The 18308-nt window shown below is 46.8% G+C and overlaps 2 protein-coding genes across 5 annotated transcripts in view; one reads left to right on the forward strand and one right to left on the reverse strand.

Moving 5' to 3' along the window:
• Positions 1-18308, forward strand: part of SYN2 (synapsin II) — a 296790-nt gene that overhangs the window by 135586 nt on the left and 142896 nt on the right. For all 4 annotated transcript variants that reach the window (XM_058565297.1, XM_058565302.1, XM_058565310.1 and 1 more), the window contains exons 3-5: positions 1019-1110; positions 3380-3536; positions 8628-8717. In XM_058565297.1, coding sequence (XP_058421280.1) covers positions 1019-1110; positions 3380-3536; positions 8628-8717 — 339 coding nt within the window. The remainder of the gene's footprint in view (positions 1-1018; positions 1111-3379; positions 3537-8627; positions 8718-18308) is intronic.
• Positions 6090-16880, reverse strand: TIMP4 (TIMP metallopeptidase inhibitor 4). The gene is made up of 5 exons (XM_058565334.1): positions 16696-16880; positions 15399-15496; positions 14584-14698; positions 11821-11945; positions 6090-11165 (listed from the first exon to the last, which is right to left on the reverse strand). The coding sequence occupies exons 1-5, from the start codon at positions 16832-16834 to the stop codon at positions 10968-10970; spliced, it is 675 nt and encodes a 224-aa protein (XP_058421317.1). The 5' UTR covers positions 16835-16880; the 3' UTR covers positions 6090-10967.

The raw sequence follows: 18308 nt of genomic DNA on the forward strand, positions 1-18308 counted from the left end.
CAGTATGGCTCTTAGTGCCCTCTTGCAGTAGGGGGTTCTCAGGCTGAGGAAAACCTTAGAGGAATGTCTTCCTAGGACACCAGCTGCACCTCCATATTGTTGGTGACATGGTATTCCTGGGTAAGCACATGTCTGCCATTCTGGTGTGTGGCCTCCAGTGTTGCCTACTCTGGGCCTAAGGCTACACTTCAGAGAGAACTTCGAAAAGAACACCTCCTTATTTTAATGCAGTGAAGTCCTGAAAGGCTCCTTTTCTATTTTCCTCTGTCCTTTGTTTCATGATAAATAGAGATTAGATACATTTGGGTGGAGAGGGGGAAGTCCAATGCATGTATTTTCTATGTAATAAGTAGAAGTTACTCATCATTCCTTACACAGTGTGCTGTGATTTACAGAGTACTTTCCTATCCATTACTGCATTCAGTTCTTAAAATAACTTGTTTGACAGACAGGGTTGATAAAAATTATTCCCATTTTATAGATGGGAGAAACTGTCCCCCCAGAGAGGACAAGTAACTTGTCTAATGTCTTGTGCAGCTGGTTAGGGGCAGAGCAGAACTAAAACCCAGTTGCCTAAACTAAAACCTAGTGCTTTTATGTTAAAACTGATAAGAGCATGTTTGCCCTAGTTCACGTTCCTGCCCTGTAGAGAGGCAGCACAAAGGATGCTGGACTGGGAATCCAAAGACCCAAGTTTTGCTCCTGTCTCTGCAAACAATAAGTTTTGTTTGTTCAGAACAGTCACTTAACTGCTCCTTTGGTAAATGGGGATAATTATCTCTGTCCCTCCTGCCTCATAGAGTTACTCTGAGAGTTAAATGAGATCAGTTTGTGAAAATGCTTTGAAAACTGTAAATAAATGTTTGGTGGTGGGGCTGCTGCTGCTGCTGCTATGTGGAGGACCTGGCAAAGTCAGGACAGTGGGCTTATTCCCCTACTGTTATTTTTATTTATTTTATTGTAGTAAAAAACATAACATGAAATCTACCCTCTTAATCCCCTACTGTTAATTTTCCAGGCAGAATTTTCAGAGCTCAACCTGGTGGCCCATGCAGATGGGACCTATGCTGTGGATATGCAGGTGCTCCGGAATGGCACAAAGGTTGTCCGGTAAGTTTCTGTCCCCACGGTCATTGTTACTGTCTCCAGAGTTACTATCTCTAGGTTGCAGAGGTGGTTTTGAAGTCAGGTGTTGGAGTGGGATAGCAGTGCTATGTATAATGTATAGAACTCAGTGATGTGCTGTGTGGAAGCAGTAGAGGAAGGCAGAGAAAATCAGCTGCTGCCCTGAGGGAGCTATCAGTCCAAGTAGTAGAGAAGTTCTGAGTCCATGAAGTAGAGAAAGCTTCATGGACTCAGAACTCACTTAGAGGTAACTGAATCCCTGTCAGAGGGGTTCTAGTATTCCAGCCCCACTTCAACCAGTGCAGTTCTGTGCTTTTATATCTGCATATATTTCCCCTGGAAAACAGGATTCCATTGCTTTAAAAAAAAAAAGTTTGAAAACCTATGATCTAGTGCAACCTCCTATTTTACATTGATTTGCTTAAATTCACTCAGCGAGTTGGTAGCAGAGTGTGAATTCTCTTGACTCCCAGCCTTGTGTTCTTTCTATATTCCTCATTCCTGGAAACTCATAAGTCTGATAGGAAAGCCTAGGTTTGGAAAGGACGTTGTGGGTGGAAGAAAATTTGCAATTACAGAGCACTTACATGCCAGGTGGTGTATTGGGTGACTTATAGATGTGATCAAATGTAATACAACAATTCTGTGAGGGAGGTGATAAGAAATCCAGATGGGGGAAAATGGTTTCCACAGTGTTATTCTTCCCAGGGGCTCAGCATGGCTTCAGGTTTTCAGACATCAGAGTCTTGCTCCAGGAAGAGTCTTCACTTCACTCTCTTCCCTACCTCAATCTGGAGTACCCTGACACTGAGGCCTCCAGTGTCCAACAAGAACTGGGTCAGTGACAGGAAAGGCAAAACTCAGGTGTCTGGAACCTAACAACAGGAAATGTGAGGTCGTCCATCCTGGAGACTAAGGAGGAGGACAGAAAAAGAGATGTTTGTCCAGGTGGAGAGTGAGCTCAGGGAGATCCCACAAGAGAGAATGATGGGCTTCTTTAACTGCAGGTAAAATGAGTCATAGGGATGCATGCACACAAGCAGGTGGTGACAGAAAGGTCCATAGCAGGGTGCTGGGAGGGATCTGGCAGGAATAAGGCAGGCCCTTCCAGGTATCAGTGTAGGAACTCAAAGAGCTCGCCACAAGTCTAGAGCTCAGTTCCTATAACTGGGATGTAAGGTTTGGTCTCAGGCATACAGCTGGAGCAGTTTCCCAGAACTGGGCATAAAGAGGTCAGAGCAGCTCCAGTACATGCCATACTAACTTAATGCTAAGTTCTCTGAGTGACTGAGGAGGGCTCCTTTCACCCCCCCCTTTAGAAGACTGATCTCTGAGCCTCGATGGGGCTGGAGCTGTAGGTGGGGGTTGGATGGATGTCTCGGCAGAGAACCAGGTAGGTCATTGCACATGGTGTGAAAGTGCTGAGCCTTAGAGCCTTGAGGGCAGATGCTGCCACAGAACTGACTCTCTGAGAAGTGGGGTTCCTCTGGAGTCAGGGCATGAAGACAGGGTCCCTGGTCCTGTGAAGCAGCTGTGGCTAGTAGCTTTGCTGGCTAGAAGTAAAACACAGGGAGCCTTCCCATGCACAGGAACATTCTGTACTCTCAGTGCTTCCTGTAGCCATTGCTCAACCTCAGTTCTGTGAAAAATATTTGTACCCTTCCCTAGTGTCCACTTTGGAGGAATAACATTGGGAAGTCTGGCATCTGTTCTTAGCTAGCCTGGACCCTTGCTCTCCTGGGGGCCTGATGAGGGCATTGCCTATTTTAAGGAGCAGCTTTACTGCTGACAGAACAAGACACTGAGATCTGGGATCTCCAAGGCAGGGTGGTGAAGTCAGCCAAGTATGTTGTCTTTGAAGTCTGCTGGGACCCCCTTGGAGCACCAACTCTGGAGCCACAAGGAGCTTCAGCTCTCATATTGCCCCATAGAGACAGGGAAAAATTCTTGTTCACTTAAGTATGAGAGTCTAAAAGTGTTTCTTACCTCCTGAGGGCTTTTGTACCTTGGAAAAAGGCAGTGCTTAACCCAAAGGAATAAGGGAATTTCAGAAATCTGTTCTTCAAATCCCCTTTAAGAAGTGCCATAATACCTTATTTCCTAGTCTGTAAAAGAATAATAATAATAAAATGAGGGGCTTGGACCAAGTGGCCCCTAAGACTACTTCTCTGTCTTTGGCTTTGGAAATGGGAGACAAGATGATGTATGACCTGAGATGCTGGTTGATGGCAAACTTGCCTCTACTTCTTACCAGTTCCTTCCGGCCAGACTTTGTGCTCATCCGGCAGCATGCATTTGGCATGGCGGAGAACGAAGACTTCCGCCACCTCATTATTGGCATGCAGTACGCAGGCCTCCCAAGCATCAACTCACTGGAATCCATTTACAACTTCTGTGACAAGCCATGGGTGGTAAGTGAGGTCCCCTTCCCCCCAGGTAAAAGGGTGTGATCCAGGTCCTTTATCTTCCAGTCCCCCAGGAAGGACCAGTGGTAATCAAGATGCAGTAGGCACCAGCTGAGAGGATGTGGGAGGAGCTTCGGCTGGGACATGGAGTAGAGCAGGCTTTCACAGTAGAACATTATCATCACAGGCTGGACAACCTTTGCTGCAGGGTGGACCTTTGGCCTCACAACAAAGTCACACAAAGATTCTGTGAAGAAGCCGGTACTGGTCTGTAGGCTCTGCCTTCAGCCCTAGGATGCAACAATAAAAATACCTTTTTCTCACCTCTGAATGGTCTAACTATTGGAAAGGCTTGAGCCAGTGGAGACCAAGGGAATGGTCCATCTCAGAGGGATGTTAGTGACAGATTCCTACCAAGTGTTTTCAGCAACTTTAAAATGAGATTTATACACAAACGTGAATTAGACACTTATATGAGCTGGAAGTGCCCTGAGAGATCATCAGATCTCACCCCTTCGTGGTAGAGATGTGAAAATTAAAGAAGGAAAGTAAGGAGTATAAAACCACTTACTGTATAGTGCCAACTTCTGAGAGTTTCCTACCTGACTTCATTTAATCCTTACAATAACCTTACAAAGAAGATATTATTATCACTTCTTTACAGAGAAATGAGACCCAGAAAGGATTAAGTAACTTACCTAAATTATAGAGCCAGTATTTCTCTAGATTGCACTGCCGATCACATAAATTGGGCTACCATGTGAGGAAGAAGCTGGTCTGGTGTTCTCTTCCTTGGCCAATCTGGAAATCTGGGAGGGAGTGGAAACTTTTGAGCAGAGAGAAAGAGTGGGGCTGGGAGGCAGAGTGACCTATGATGGCTACTCTGGCCTCCCCTCTGACAGCTGAGGGGACCCAGCTCCTATAACTCTGCTGCTCCAGGCTGGTCCTGTCAGAAGGAAATATCTTCCCCTAATCACATCCTACTCTTCTTCTTCTTCCCCCCCCCTTTTTTTTTTTTGCTGAGGAAGATTGGTCCTGAGCTAATCTGTGCCAATCTTCCTCTATTTTGTATGTGGGACACCGCCACAGCATGGCTTGATAAGTGGTGCATAGGTCCGCACCTGGGATCTGAACCCGTGAACCCTGGGCCGCTGAAGCAGAGTGTGCAAACTTAACCACTGTGCCACTGGGCCAGCCCCACATCCTCCTCTTCCTGGTTTTCCAAAATCAAATTTCAGCTATCATACAGTGGCTTGCCAATGATCATGGTACTGGTGGCTGATTGTGAAGTTCCCGGACCCCAAGCCTCTCCAGGACTCAGGGAGCTGGAGAAGGTATTTTTTAACTAAATGGATCCATCACCTCTGCTCTTGATCTTTTTTTCGCACCTAAACTCACAGTTTTCCTGTTCCCTTGGAAGCCAGGGAGACCTGACAGTGTAAGAGAAAGACCAGTGAACGAGGAATTAGAAGATCTGGGAGATGCTGTGGTTGAGGAGGGAGGGCTGGGCTCCTGACCTCCACTTGTTCAGCCTTTCCCTCTGTGTAGGCTGAAGCATCTGGAATCCTAGAGTTTTACAGAAAAAGGCTAAACGAGTTGTGTGATTTGAGTGTATTGCTAATTGCAGAAGAGCATATCTGAGGCCTTCACCAAGTTTCTTTTCTGGGGACCTCCCCTTTCTCCTTTAGTCACATGACTTTCCCTATTGCACGTAGGCCCTAGTCCTTCTCCCCCACCATTTCAATATCAGTTAGAATTTGGCTCACTCATAGTCACACAGGGGATTCTGCTATTATCAGCTTTTTCTGGGTGATTTCACTAATCATCCTTCTGACTAAACCTCTCTGTGCCTCGGTTTCTTTGTCTGCAAACTAGGAATAATAGTAATACCTGCCACCAGTTTGTCAGCCTGGTTTTTACATTCCCCTAGTATTTGGGATCTCAAAGAAACTAGTTCCCTGCTTTATGTTTCAAAACTGTACCAGAGGCCAGGGAAGGGAGGATCAGAGAGCCTGTACCTAGGGCTTTGTCCCTCCTGGGATCTGGGATCTGGTGAGGGTTCACATTCTCACCCATTCACAATCCCAGCACATTGCCTTTGGCATCGCATGAGAACAGTAGAGCTCCCTGGCCAGACACCAAGTTCTCCTTTCACTTTCACTAAGCAGCTGCCACACTAATGGTATTTTATACGTTGTTTTCTGCCTATTAATGGGAGTGGACAAATTTGGTGACTGTGAGGGGAGAGTCCCTCTGAGATGATGACTTTGGTTCATATTTTCTAAGTTTCTTTATTGTGGCTGCTCTCGGTGTGAGGAGAGGCCTCAATTGGGTTGGAAAATGCTCTACCTTGCCTCACTGTGTCTCTGAGCACATCCGCTCTCTCATAAATTGGTCAGGGCAGGCACACTGGGATTTTGGAAGCAGAAGTGGACCTATCAATGAAAGTAGCATTCCAGAGAAAGCAAGAATGCCACTATCCCATATTGCTGCAAATTTATCTGAAATTCCTGTTATTCTCTGTGGGCTTTTTACAGACAGATGCACTAGGGTTGGATTAAAGCATTTTATTTCAAGGAGGGATAAAGATAACATATTAAATTCAGACTGATCTTGAAATCCCATTTCTTCTAAAAGTCTTTCCTGATTCGTTGGATAAGTGGTTATAATGAACATTATCTTCCTATTCATTGCCAATACCACCCCCAGCTCCCAAATCTATTCTTTTGTCTATGCATAGAGGAAATAGCCCTTATCAGATATTACATTTGTTTAATTGGTAACTGTGTGCTTGTGACTTAATCTAAGTTTCCAAAGAGGCAGGGGATAGATGCCAAGCCCAGTACCTTGAGCAGACAGGGACTGCTGGAGGTAAGGTGGAAGAGGGTGGGGTGGGCTCCCAGGGACCCAACTAGTGCCTGGGAACTGGCTGCCATTTTAGTCTTGGCTGTCCCAGGACTCACTGAGAGTCCGCCATGGGCCTTCCTGGCATCACTGTGGTGTCTGTGTAAGTCTCCCACATGCTGGGAAGATAGGGCCCCACATGCCTTCGTGCCATGCCAGGGCGTGGGCAGCAGCAGGACAGAGGTTGTTAGGCAGAGCTGGCATCAGCTCCCCAGGGATGCTGGAGAGCTCTGGGAGCTCAGGCAGGTATCCAGAGGCAGAGCAGGAATCCAGCCAGGCCGAGGTGGGCAGGCAAGACTTAAAGGTCAGATGAGGTGGTGGAGAAAATCAGAGAAGGCAGGAAAGGTCTGAGGGGTTGGTTGTGATAGTCAAAGCAAGTTGAAGAACCATAGAATGGTGAAGACAGCAGGGTGTAATGGAGAATGCACTGGGCAAGAAATGACCTGGGTGCTGCCCCAGTGCAGCCCCAAATCCAGGCATAATCTGGGAGCCTGTGTTTTCCTTCGCTTTTCCAGCCTCAGTCTCCTCATTTGTAAAATGAGATGTCTGGTCTAGAGCTCTCTAATGTCTCCTTCAATAATAAAATCCTAGGGGCTTGAGAGTCCATGAATCATACTTTCAGTCCTGGTGGAGGCATTAGAGATCTAGAGTCACCAACCATGTGTCACTAAGGGAAGTGACCCAGAAATTCCAATGTTTTCCAGCATTTCAAAAATAACAAAATTCTGTCTTTACCTACAAAAGGATCACAACAGATGATCACTTAAACTGCAGTTTGATAATGGAGTTTGGGAGGAAATATAATAAAAAATGTTCTTTGTGGTAAAAAGTTTGAGGAACTAATCAAATTCAACTCTCTCATGTTATATATGAAGAAAATGAGACCTAGAGAGGAGAAATCATTTGCTCAAGGACACCTAGCAAGTTAGAGGCAGAACAAGCCTGAGAAGACTCCAGTTTTCTGACAACTCAGTTCTGAGCTTTTACTACTCCACACCCACCTCTCTCCCTACTGGCTCATGTGCCAACATCCCTTATGGAGAGTAGGACCTGAGCTTTTGAAAAATGTTCTAGCTTTCCTTTCTCTGATAAATAGAAGGCAGGTTTGATCTGACAACTTTTCCTTCTAGCAGTTCCAGATATCGGTGGCTGAGAGTGTAAACTAACCCAGTAGCACTAGCAGGATGATGCTGGATTGCCCCTGCTGCCAGTGCACTGAAGATGGGTGTGTGGGTGTGTGTGTGAATGGATTGAGCAGGAAAGTCCTGTTTGTTTCCTGTGGAAACAGCATGGTCTCTGCAGAGCCTGAAAGGCAGTTACTTGAAGGAGTAGGAAGAGTTATAGATTGGGAATAAAAGGGCCTGGCTATGAATCTGGCTCAACTACTGTGTGACCTTGGGCAAATGACCTCTCTGGGCCTCAGTTTCTTCACTTAAAAAAGGAGGGGGTGGCAGGAGGTACTAGATGTTTGCCAAAGGCCTTTCAATCCTGATACTGTAAGTATGTGTACTTCACCTCTTCCTCATGGAGCTGTTCTGGTTTCTCATAGGTGAAGGGTCCAGTGAGTTCAGTTCTTAGATGAGTAGTAAGTCTCAGAAAGACTGGGTCTGTCTATCCTGCATACCATGACCATCAAAATCTTCCTGAAGAACAGCTTCATTTGTGAACCCCCTGCTCAAACACTGGTGACTCCATGCTGCCTATAGGACAAAGCTACCATTCCTTTGCCTGAAATTTGAACTTCCAAGACTTGCCCACATGGTACTATCCAGTTTCATCGCTTGTCATTTCTAGAGATGCAGGTGTTTAGGGTTAAAGACCCAAATTTCAATACCAGCTTCACTTCTTTGCAGCCCTGCAACTTGAGGCAACTGTCCCACCCTCTCTGAGCCTCATATGTAAAATGAAATTGATAAAGTACATAATTTATCAATTTGATCTGAAGATTGAATGAAATATCATTAAAATTGAGTAGGTACTGAATGAATGTTAGCTCGCTCTCTCCCTTCCCCAACTAAAGCATATGTTCCTTGAGAACAGGAATTGTACACCTCTTTTATATTCTCAGAACACATTGCACAAAGCCCTCAACAGAGCAAATGCTCGACAAATATTTGTTTGACAGATTGATGTTTTGTCTGTTTGTTCCAGAAGTTGTCTAGATAAGCTGAAATATTTGCTTTTCTTTTGCAGTTTGCCCAGCTGGTGGCCATCTACAAGACATTGGGAGGCGAAAAGTTCCCACTCATTGAGCAAACATACTACCCCAACCACAAAGAGATGGTAGGTGATCAAGTGGGGACTTTAGTCTCTCTGCTGTTTCCACTCTGAGCTTAGCCACATGGTGACTATGGGGCTCTGAGGAGGGCTTCAGCATCTCAACTCCAGAGATTATATTGGGGCTGACCTGATTTGTGGGGCCAGAGTTGCTGGATTTTAGCTGATAGCCCCTTGTCTCCAAAATGTGGAGACAGAATAGGGAAGAGCAGAAACAAGAGCAGTTTCTCAAGCTGAGAAAGTAACAAACCTATGGATCAACAATCAGAAGATCCCACTGCTTTGGGTTCTAACCCTGACTCTGCCACATGTCATTGGACTAGTTATATTCCCTCACTGCGTGTCAGTTTCCCAATTGGAAAGTCAGATGGGCAAAATTATTCCTGACCAGGATATCTAATATGGTACTTACAAAATTTAAGCGAGATTCTTTAAGTAATAGCCTTCTGGAAAAGTGTGAAGCACTCCTCAGGTGTAATGTGTCGTTCCTGTTATTATTCACCAGACCCTTCCTTCCTTTGGCTTCCTCAAGATTGTGGTAAGACTGGGTTAACAGTATGCCTTCTCTGAGGCCATCCTAGGATATCAGAAGGGTCAGAGAGATGGCATAGTTGGTTGGTACAGAGGCTATTGCTAACGTTTTTCCTTCATAGAGACCTCAAGCTCAACCCCCTTCTTCGTCTCTGTCCCCACATCATCTGCTCCAGGCCTGTGTGGTCTGTTGGTAATCCTGCTTGACCCACAAATGGAGACTGTGCCATAGCATTTCAAGTGTTGTACCCTGGGACAGAGATCATATTTGTTCCCCCTCCCACTCCCTTCTCCGAAAGGGATCTCCATTTGCACCATTTCTGTGAATCAAGAGGCTTCTTCTGGCGTATTGTACATGTCCCTGCTTATCAGCAAACCATACATAGAAGATGAATAACAACCTTGGGCCTTGAAAAGAACTACCTCCTTCATCTTTGCCAGAGCTTCCCCAGGGAGAGGCTCTGGAATATTAAGCCCTTGGCCTTAATAAATCCTTAAGACCAACATCAGGGCTTTCCCTTTCAGAGCAAGCCAGGAAGCCTTGCAGAGGCTGAGGAACCGTAAGGGGGTCTGTGCTTGGAGTTCTCAGGGAGTCCAAGACACAGTGGTGAGGGGACTGAGCTGAAGGGAGGACAGGGAGCGAAGGTGGCTTTTTCCTGCTGTAATATCTAGCAGAGCTGACCACTGAAAAAAGCTGTAACAATTGCAAAGTATATTCTCCATCTACTATCCTTTTCCCCCAAAGGCCCTTGTGTTATTTCTCACCTGTCCTCTATCCTAAAATTTACCCTAGAGAGAAGACCTCCTAGGATCTCTCCGAGGTGTCAAAAGCTAAAGGGGAATTTCAGCTCTACAAGAGAAAGGGTTTTTTGGCTTAAAAAAAAAAAGTTCTGAAGTAGGAATCAAGACATTAGTAATCTAGTAGAGAAAGACTTTCTAAAAGAATCAGAAGAGAAGCCTTATGGACATCAGTTGATGGCATTAAGGATAGTTAACCTGGAGAGACAATACCTAAGTCTATTCTTGTCCAAAAAGGTGTGCTAACTGGGCCGGACCCTCTTCCAGGAATAGTATACAGGGCATTACAGTATGTAGAGGGAGGTTAGGCCATTGTAGGTCTCACACTGAGTGACACCATACCCCTCAAGTCACTCTTACAGATGAAAGTGTACGAGAGGGTTAGGATGAGTTGAGACAGGAGTAGAGGATACACAGCCGTAGTATGTTGTTCTTGTCATTCCTCCAAATCAGCCTGTTTATGATACTGTCAACCCACCTTCTAGTATTGTGCATCACAAGGCTACACTATCTCATATGTATAATATTCACCATTTCTCCCCTATCAGATCAGTTAAGGTAAGAGAAAACACATTTTCCTGGGGAGAAAAGGGAATAGTTCTGGCTTTGGGAGACAAACCAAGCCAGAATCAAAACTTTCAGTAACAGGTGCCAGCTCATCTAAAGGGTTTGGGAGGCAGGGTGAAGGGCTGAGGCCAGAGTAGAAAAGTCATGCTTCTTTCCCTAGCCCTTGACAGGTTCTGGACTAGGGTCTTGGACACAAGCTGTAACATGCCCCATCCCTGCCCTAACGCTAGCCAGACTGTCTACTTGGTACTTCCCATTGGCTGGCAGTGATGAGGCAGATGGTGACAGCCAGAGCTCTGCAGGGAAGAACTGGCTTGGTCTTCAGGACTCTTGAAGGAATGTGGTGGTCACTGGTCCCTACTAGGGCTGGATGATGTCAATAAACTCCTTCCTGAGGGGCAGGTGGCCCTGGTACCAACTGCAGGTGCCATCAGCATGCTTCATGCAGACGTAATGCTGGGCCTGGTACCCATAGAGCTTCCGTTCCGACAGCCAGTCTGTCCAGAGGCACTCGTTCGGGGCCGAGGTGGTACAGGGCACTGTATAGCAGGTGGTGATCTAGAGTCATAGCCACACAACATCAAAGCATCAAAGTGAGTAGAGTGTTCTTTTTCCATTATTGCCTTTCAGACTCCTACATATCCATACAGCCCAGCTCAAATGTCCCTGCCTGATGAAGCCTTTCCTAGTCTCCAAACTTCCCCCTGAGTTCTCCTTCCCCTGTGTTCCCCACATACAGTATTGCCTCTCTAATGGCATCTCTGGAGTCAGACAGACCCTGTGCTTACTCTACCACCGACCTTGAGCAAATCACTTCACTTCCTAGAGCATTAATTTCTTCACCTTAAAATGGAAATCTTAATTCTTCATAAATTTCTTATAAAGATTAAATTAAATATTTTAAATAAATTGACCATTACAGGGCCTGGCAAAAAATAGATTCTCTTTAAATGGTAGCTATCTTATCTCAGTCAGCTTTATATGATGGCCACCTTCCCAGCCAAAATGTAAGTACTTTGAGATCAAGGACTATGGACCATCTTGCTTTCCTATCCCCAACTTCATACAGTGCCTGATCCTTGGCAGATCTCAGGTATTGTATAGTAAGTGAATAAATGCATGCATGAAGGAAGGAATACATGAACGGTGAAGCTACAAGGCTCAAGACCCTTCCCCCACCCTCAAAAGACCTTGGAAATGGACATTCCCTTACTTGGCAGCCACAGTTCAGAAGGTAGTGGTGATTCAGACTTTCTTTCTGCAAAAAGGACAGGTTCTCCCAGGGCTCAATGTAGTTGCACAGATGCATGAAGACTTTTCCGTCATTGAGGACCTGACCTTCAAGGGGAGATGGAGGAGAACCTAGCATGAGGAATCTGCTCGTGGAGCTCTAGGAGCCCTGGTCCTTGAACAGCCCAGAATTGCAACCTCTTCAATGGCTTTTTGGTGGAAGTGGTGACATAGGGCTTAATGAAGGGACCAGAAAAACCTCTGTAATCTTTATATCACAGGTAGTAACAGATTATGTTTGTCTGAGGGAGAGTTGTGGGATGAAGGCCTTTTTCTTTAGCAAGGTGCAGAAAAACAATATGGGCTTTAAAGTCAGACTCTTGGTGGACCCCTCTTCTTTTCTATCATTTACTAGCTGTGTGACCTTAAGAGAATGATGTAACTTCTCAGCTGAAAGATGAGAATAATAAGGTTGTTGTCAGGATTAAATGAGAAAATGTAAAGTTCCCAGCACAGTTGTGGGCCCACAGAAGATGTTCAATAAATAATAGGTCCATTTCCCTTCCCAACCCTTCCCAGTATACTACACAGGCCACTCTCCTGCCTCACTGACACCTATCTTGGTGACTCCTTCTCCTTCCCCAGAGGAAAGTTCCTCTTCTTATCAAACTGTCTCTTGTCTTCCAAAGACCCTTTTCAGTACCACTGCATCCTCAAAACCATCCCTAACCACGCTAGCCCACACCTCTCTTAGAAATTGTCACTCAATCATTTACTCACTGAGCAGCTACTATGACCTGGTACCAGGAATTCAGAAGTAAATATGACAGGATCTCTGCCCTCAACGAGCTTAAAAACTAGTAGGGCAGACAGATAAGTAGGCAAAAATCACACTGTTGTGTGATTATATACAAAATAACAGTATAAGAGCAAAAGAAAGCACAATTATCTCTGTCTGTGGAAGGGGTGGGGGCAAAGAAGGTATCTAAGAGGAGCTGATGCTTATGTTGGACCTTGAAGGAATGGGTAGGAGTTCACCTGCTGGACAAGTTGGGGGAAGGACTTCTGGACATTGGGACTATGCAGAGGTGGAGGGGCGTAGCCCAGCAGAACACCTTCTGCAAAGGCAAGTAGTTTAGTTTGATTCTGGGGGAAATGAGGGGCTGGGAACTGTCACGGACAAATGGCAGGAGACAAAGCTGGAGAGGTCAGCAGTGTTCTGGTCACAAAGGGCTTTCATTATTAGGCAAAAGAGCCTGTGCCTTCTCCTGAAGAGCATGGGCGCCACTGATAATTTTTCAGTAGGCTTGTGTTTTGTCATTTACCTCCACCCTCGATTAGACTTGACTTCCTTGAGGGCAGAGAGCATGCCTCCTTCTTCCCCTGATGTACCTCAGTGCCTAGCAGAGGGCTAGGTACACAGAGAGTAGGTGCTCAGGAAGGAGGTAGGCTTGTCTGCTGATCCTGGGACCTGGAGGGCTCAGTGGCATGCCCTGCCTCTGCCTCTCCCATCCAGAGGCTCCACAATTCCACATCCTTAGAGCTGGGGAGCCTCTACCAGTGTGACCTCCAATGCCTATGACTTCTCAAGAGCCAAGTCTGGACTGTGAGCTCTTTGAGGACTGTGACTTGTTACTGAGTCTCTACTCTCCCGCCCAAGGCCTGGCAGTGAGTAGATGGTCATTCATTGCTGAATGGATGGACAGATAGTGGAATTCTTCCTCCTGTGCTCCCCACCTGCTGTTTTTTTTTTTCTTTTCCTTGCCTTCTTTCTAAATATTTTTCATCCTTTAGGGCCAGTTTAGATCCCACTTACACAATGAAGCTTCCTTAATTGTTTACAACCACACAAATACCTCCTTTCCGTGAACTACAAAATAATTTAGTATTGCATTCATTCACTTATGGAGTCATATTCTTGTGTGGTTCATCAGCTGTTCTATCCCAATTAATTCAGTATCATGAGACCTGCCTGGGCCCAAGTTCGTGGAGACAGAACCATGTTAGACTCAAGGCTCCTCTTAGGGCCTGTGCTTTACTTTACCTCCCCGCCCCCCGCCGCCCCAGAATAAGGCCTGGGTGTGAGTTAGCCACACAGGCTCACTATGAGCCAAGAGTATGACCCAATGTGCCTGTCTAATACTAATGCTGTCATAGGCTACGGTAACTATAATGTGTGTGTTGGGATGGCGGTGGCACACCGCAATCCTCCTTTACCCTGTGAAACAAAGACCTCACCTGTAGTGTTGTGTCTAGTTCAGGATTCTGTGCTAAGAGAGGGATAGGGACAGGCTATATCTCATTTGAGAAGGTGGCCAGGATAGGAAGGGGTCTGGGAACCATGGCTAGCAGACCTGGAGCTAGAGTGCAAGTATCTATCATCCTCAGGCCTCTGAAGGATCATCACAGAGCAGAAGGCAGAACTGAACCCACAAGGGGCAGTTTCAGAGGGGCAGATTTTGGCTCAAGATACCAAAAATCTTGTACCAATTAAAACTGTTTGAAAATGGAACCAGCTGCCCTAGGCTGAGAGAGCAACCTGTCCTTAAAATAGTGAAGCAGTTGGCCAAGATCACTGTAATGAGGACTCACATTGAAAGGGAGGTTACCAAAGCCCTCTCAACTCAGAGGCTACCTCTTAGTAACACAGCTCTGTTTTATGCCCAAGAAAATGCCACCTGGCTCCTCCTTCACTGCCTTCCTTAGGACAGAGACTGTTAAGGCCACTTGCTGGTCTTTAACTTACCAGTCAAGAGATACTGCTTCTGGCTGTTGGCTTCTAGTTGCACACCACAGAGGGAGGAATCAAAAGGTGTATAGATATAATGAACATCCTTGACTTTCTCAAACCCTTTAAACATCTGAAAGGCAATTACAAAAAAGCAGTATTGGGTCAGTGAATGTACTTTATATCTTAACAGGAAAAACTTATTTCTCAATCTAAAAAAATTAAGTAAAAGTCTATTTCGGGGGGCCAGCCCAGTGGCGTAGTGGTTAAGTTTGCGTGCTCTGCTTCGGCGGCCCGGGGTTCACAGGTTCCGATCCCGGGTGCGGACTGGTGCACCGCTCATTACGCCATGCTGTGGAGGCATCCCATATACAAAATAGAGGAAGATGGGCACGGATGTTAGCTCAGGGCCAATCTTCCTCAGCAAAAAGAGGAAGATTGGCAATGGATGTTAGCTCATGGCCAGGCTTCCTCACACACACACACACAAAAAGTCTAGTTCAGGATTTCGTGCACACAGATGGCCCAACTGGGTCATTTCTCTCTTTAAAAAAAATCTAAACTTTGGTTTATTCCAGTGAGAGGGGAGGTACCTTTACTAGCCCCATGCACAGGCAGCTGTAGGACTAGATGGGCATTGAGGACCTGTCCTGCACTGTCACTGGGATTCTGTGCTCCTGGCTCCCAATATGTCATCCTTTTCTACTTGAGCATCTATACCCCAGAATCACTGAGCTGGATAGCCTGACCTCCCAGCCCCACCTCTCCCAGCACACAGACCCCACTCCTCCCAACAGCCCAAGGGCGTAAACACCCTGTCCTGGCCCATGTACCTTTATCTGTTTGATTTCATACCGGATCATTTTTTGAGTGTCAGCAGGGTCTGCACTGGCAGGAACTACCTTCTCACTGGAAATTTTGGCCCGGATTGCTGCATATGAAGAGAAAAGAGGGAACTTTCAGCAACCTGTGGGAGCAGTCCATCTGGAATCTGGATGACCTGGGGCCCCTGGAGAATTTTGTAGGGGAAATCTGGGTTTAGGTCTTATTGGGTTGTGAGGAGGACATTGTGTGTGAGAGCGGTGACCTGGAAATTCCTCCTCTGCAGTTGCTGGAAGTTCCAAACCCCTCAGGCCTATTAGGTTCTACAATCTACCTGCTAGTTTTGAGAGTCTAGTTCTCCATAACCCAGGGTGCAGTGGGGTGGAGATGGGCATCAGGGTAGAGGAGGGAGGAGAAGCCCCTTGAGGGCAGTCAGTGTGTGGTCATGTGATGTAGCCCAAGGCCTCAAACAGAGCCCACCCAGAGTTGATATTAGTAAATGTTTATTGAATTAATAAATGTCCTGACCCTGCACAGAGGTAGTTCATCTCTTGCCATTTCGTCATGAATCAAAAACTGTTTATGAAGTTCTTCCTCTGTGCCTGGCCTAACACTAGGTACTAGGCCCATAAACATAAATCAGACAGGATCCCCCATCCTGCAGAACTTTTGATCTAGTAGAGAGCACACTTACAAAGAACAACAGCACAGTACAGTAGGAGCACAAAGATATTAGAGGTGCTGTGGTAGCACCAAGGAGTCAGGAAGCCTTCAGAAGAGATACTTGAGTAAGACCTTTAAGGATGAATAGGAGTTTGCCAGGAATTTAAGGGTGTGGAGGAAGGGCTTTCCAAGTAGAGGGAAGAGAAAGGGCAAAAGGTGTGCGTTGGGGTGGGGGCACGGTGGCAACCTCAATTATACACTTAGACACAGAGGGATGTTTAAAATGACAGCCCAACCTCCTGGCCCCTAGCTCCTCCCTTCCCCCACCCAGTAGTTCAGAATAATCACTGGATAGTTCCGGTGACTTGTTGTTCAGTGACACTCCATGATTGCAGTAAGCAGGGGTGAGAGGGTCGCTATGGAAGTCCCTTACACAGCCTTTATTTCCTTGCAAGTCAGCCAGGCTCTGCGCTTGCGAGGTTGCTATGGCGCCCGCCTTGCCCGACCCATTAGCCCCAGCAGGAGGCAGCTGGTACGGGATTTGAGCTCCTCGCTTTCCCTTCAGACTCCTGGTCTGCAGCTCAGCCCCATGGCAATCCCACACAGCCACCCCCTGCTGGGGACCTCGCAGGCCTCCGGACTCACCCAGCGCCGAGTGGCAGATGTGCTGCTGGGGGTGCGCGGGGGCGCAGCTGCACGCCTCGCCCAGCCCTGGCGGACGCAGCAGTGCCAACAGCCGCAGCAACAGCGCCCAGCTCGGCGCGGTCCGGGGGCTCCGGGGCATGACACTACAGAGCCCCGACTGAGCCTATGGGGTCTGTCGGAGCAAACAGCTCCTCCAGCTCCTTCAGAACACGTTGCGCCCCTCGCCCCAGGCTTTATGAGGTGGACCTAGGGCCAATCCCGCCCTGATGGGCTCCGCCCTCTTTTGGCTGTAGGCCACCCACGGCTGCAGGACCCGCGGTGCTCCTGACCGGCAGGCTCAGTAAGATCAAGACGGAAGCCAAGAGAGAAGCTCCTAGCCTCTATTTCCCTGCCTGAGCAATTAAGCTTTCTAGAAGTAGAGGGAAGGCACTGGGAGAGGGGAAAGTGTCATGGCAGAAGAGCACCAAAGACAAATGCATGAGGGCAGAAAGACCGAGGGACTGTGATTTAGGCAGAAGGAACAAGAGTGAGAAGAAGCACAAACAGAATGAGTGAGACGGGCAGAGTCAGAGAGAGGCAGACAGAATTACAACAGGCACAAGAGACAGTGACAGAGAAGGACGGACCCCTTGCTGAGCTGCACACTGGGAATGAGACAAGCTACTCAGGGCTTCTTTCAGCTGCAGGAAGTGTTTTCAATGCCCTATTTATGAGGTTGCAAAGCAACAGCAAACAGTAATGGAATAGGACAGAGAAAGTTGGGGTGTGTGTGTGTGTCTTGGCTCTGTCGGCTGGTGGTTGGAGAGAGATGTCAGAGAAAGCAGCCAGTGCTTTAGAAACCCTTTCCCATGTCCAGAGCCGTAGACTCTGCAGATAGTGGAGGGCAGTGCTCTTGCTGGGGCCTCAAAGCATGGGTTATCCCATCACTTAGGGCAAACCTGGGACTTCAAGGCCCCCTCGAACCTAGGCTACACTGATTTCCTATCTCATGTCGCTACTCTCTGGAGAGACTATGTCTTGTTACAGAAAGTGGGGCAGCTTAGAAAACAAAGAAGTAAGGCACGTGGGGTCACTGCAGCTGGAGCCTTGTTCACTCTGACAGAGCACAGTGCTCCAAGGCTCCAAATAGAAAGAGATCCATAGGGTTATTGTAGGACGTTCCCACACAGTGTTGGACTAGAAGGTAGGAGGCTGGGTTCTGATTCTACCACTAGGTAGCTTTGCAACCTTTGCCTCTCTGGGCCTCACTTTCTTCTCCATAAAATAGTGTAGAATTACATGATTTCAAAGGCCCTTTGAAGCACTTTGCCCCAGCCTCAACTGGCCCCAGCCAGGAATACTGAAATTCTAGGTCAGATCCTCCCAGGATCTGGTCATACTTAGGATTCCCCTGGGAATCTGACTTTTCATCAGAGTCAACGTTATTTCCTTCAAAAGACATCTTTTCACTTGATGTAGTGATGTTTGAAAAGAAGGAAATTTAAAGAGAGCTGAGCCTGATTGAGAAATATGAGATTTGGTGTCCAATTTGGTTCTTCATACAACACCCAGACCAAGATAGAGTCTCATGTATTGTTGGACAGGATCTCGAAAAGCATCCAGTCCAGTCTCTT

The sequence above is a fragment of the Diceros bicornis genome, chromosome 2 (assembly GCF_020826845.1).
Source record: "Diceros bicornis minor isolate mBicDic1 chromosome 2, mDicBic1.mat.cur, whole genome shotgun sequence".
NCBI lineage: Eukaryota > Metazoa > Chordata > Mammalia > Perissodactyla > Rhinocerotidae > Diceros > Diceros bicornis.

Excerpts from the sequence above, each read along its gene's own strand:
- TIMP4 (XM_058565334.1), bottom strand. The coding sequence starts at position 16,834 with ATGCCCCGGAGCCCCCGGACCGCGCCGAGCTGGGCGCTGTTGCTGCGG. Across the intron at positions 14,699-15,398 it reads ATGAAATCAAACAGATAAAG|ATGTTTAAAGGGTTTGAGAA; the intron begins GTACATGGGCCA and ends ATTGCCTTTCAG. Across the intron at positions 11,946-14,583 it reads GAAGCAGTATCTCTTGACTG|GTCAGGTCCTCAATGACGGA; the intron begins GTAAGTTAAAGA and ends CTCCCCTTGAAG.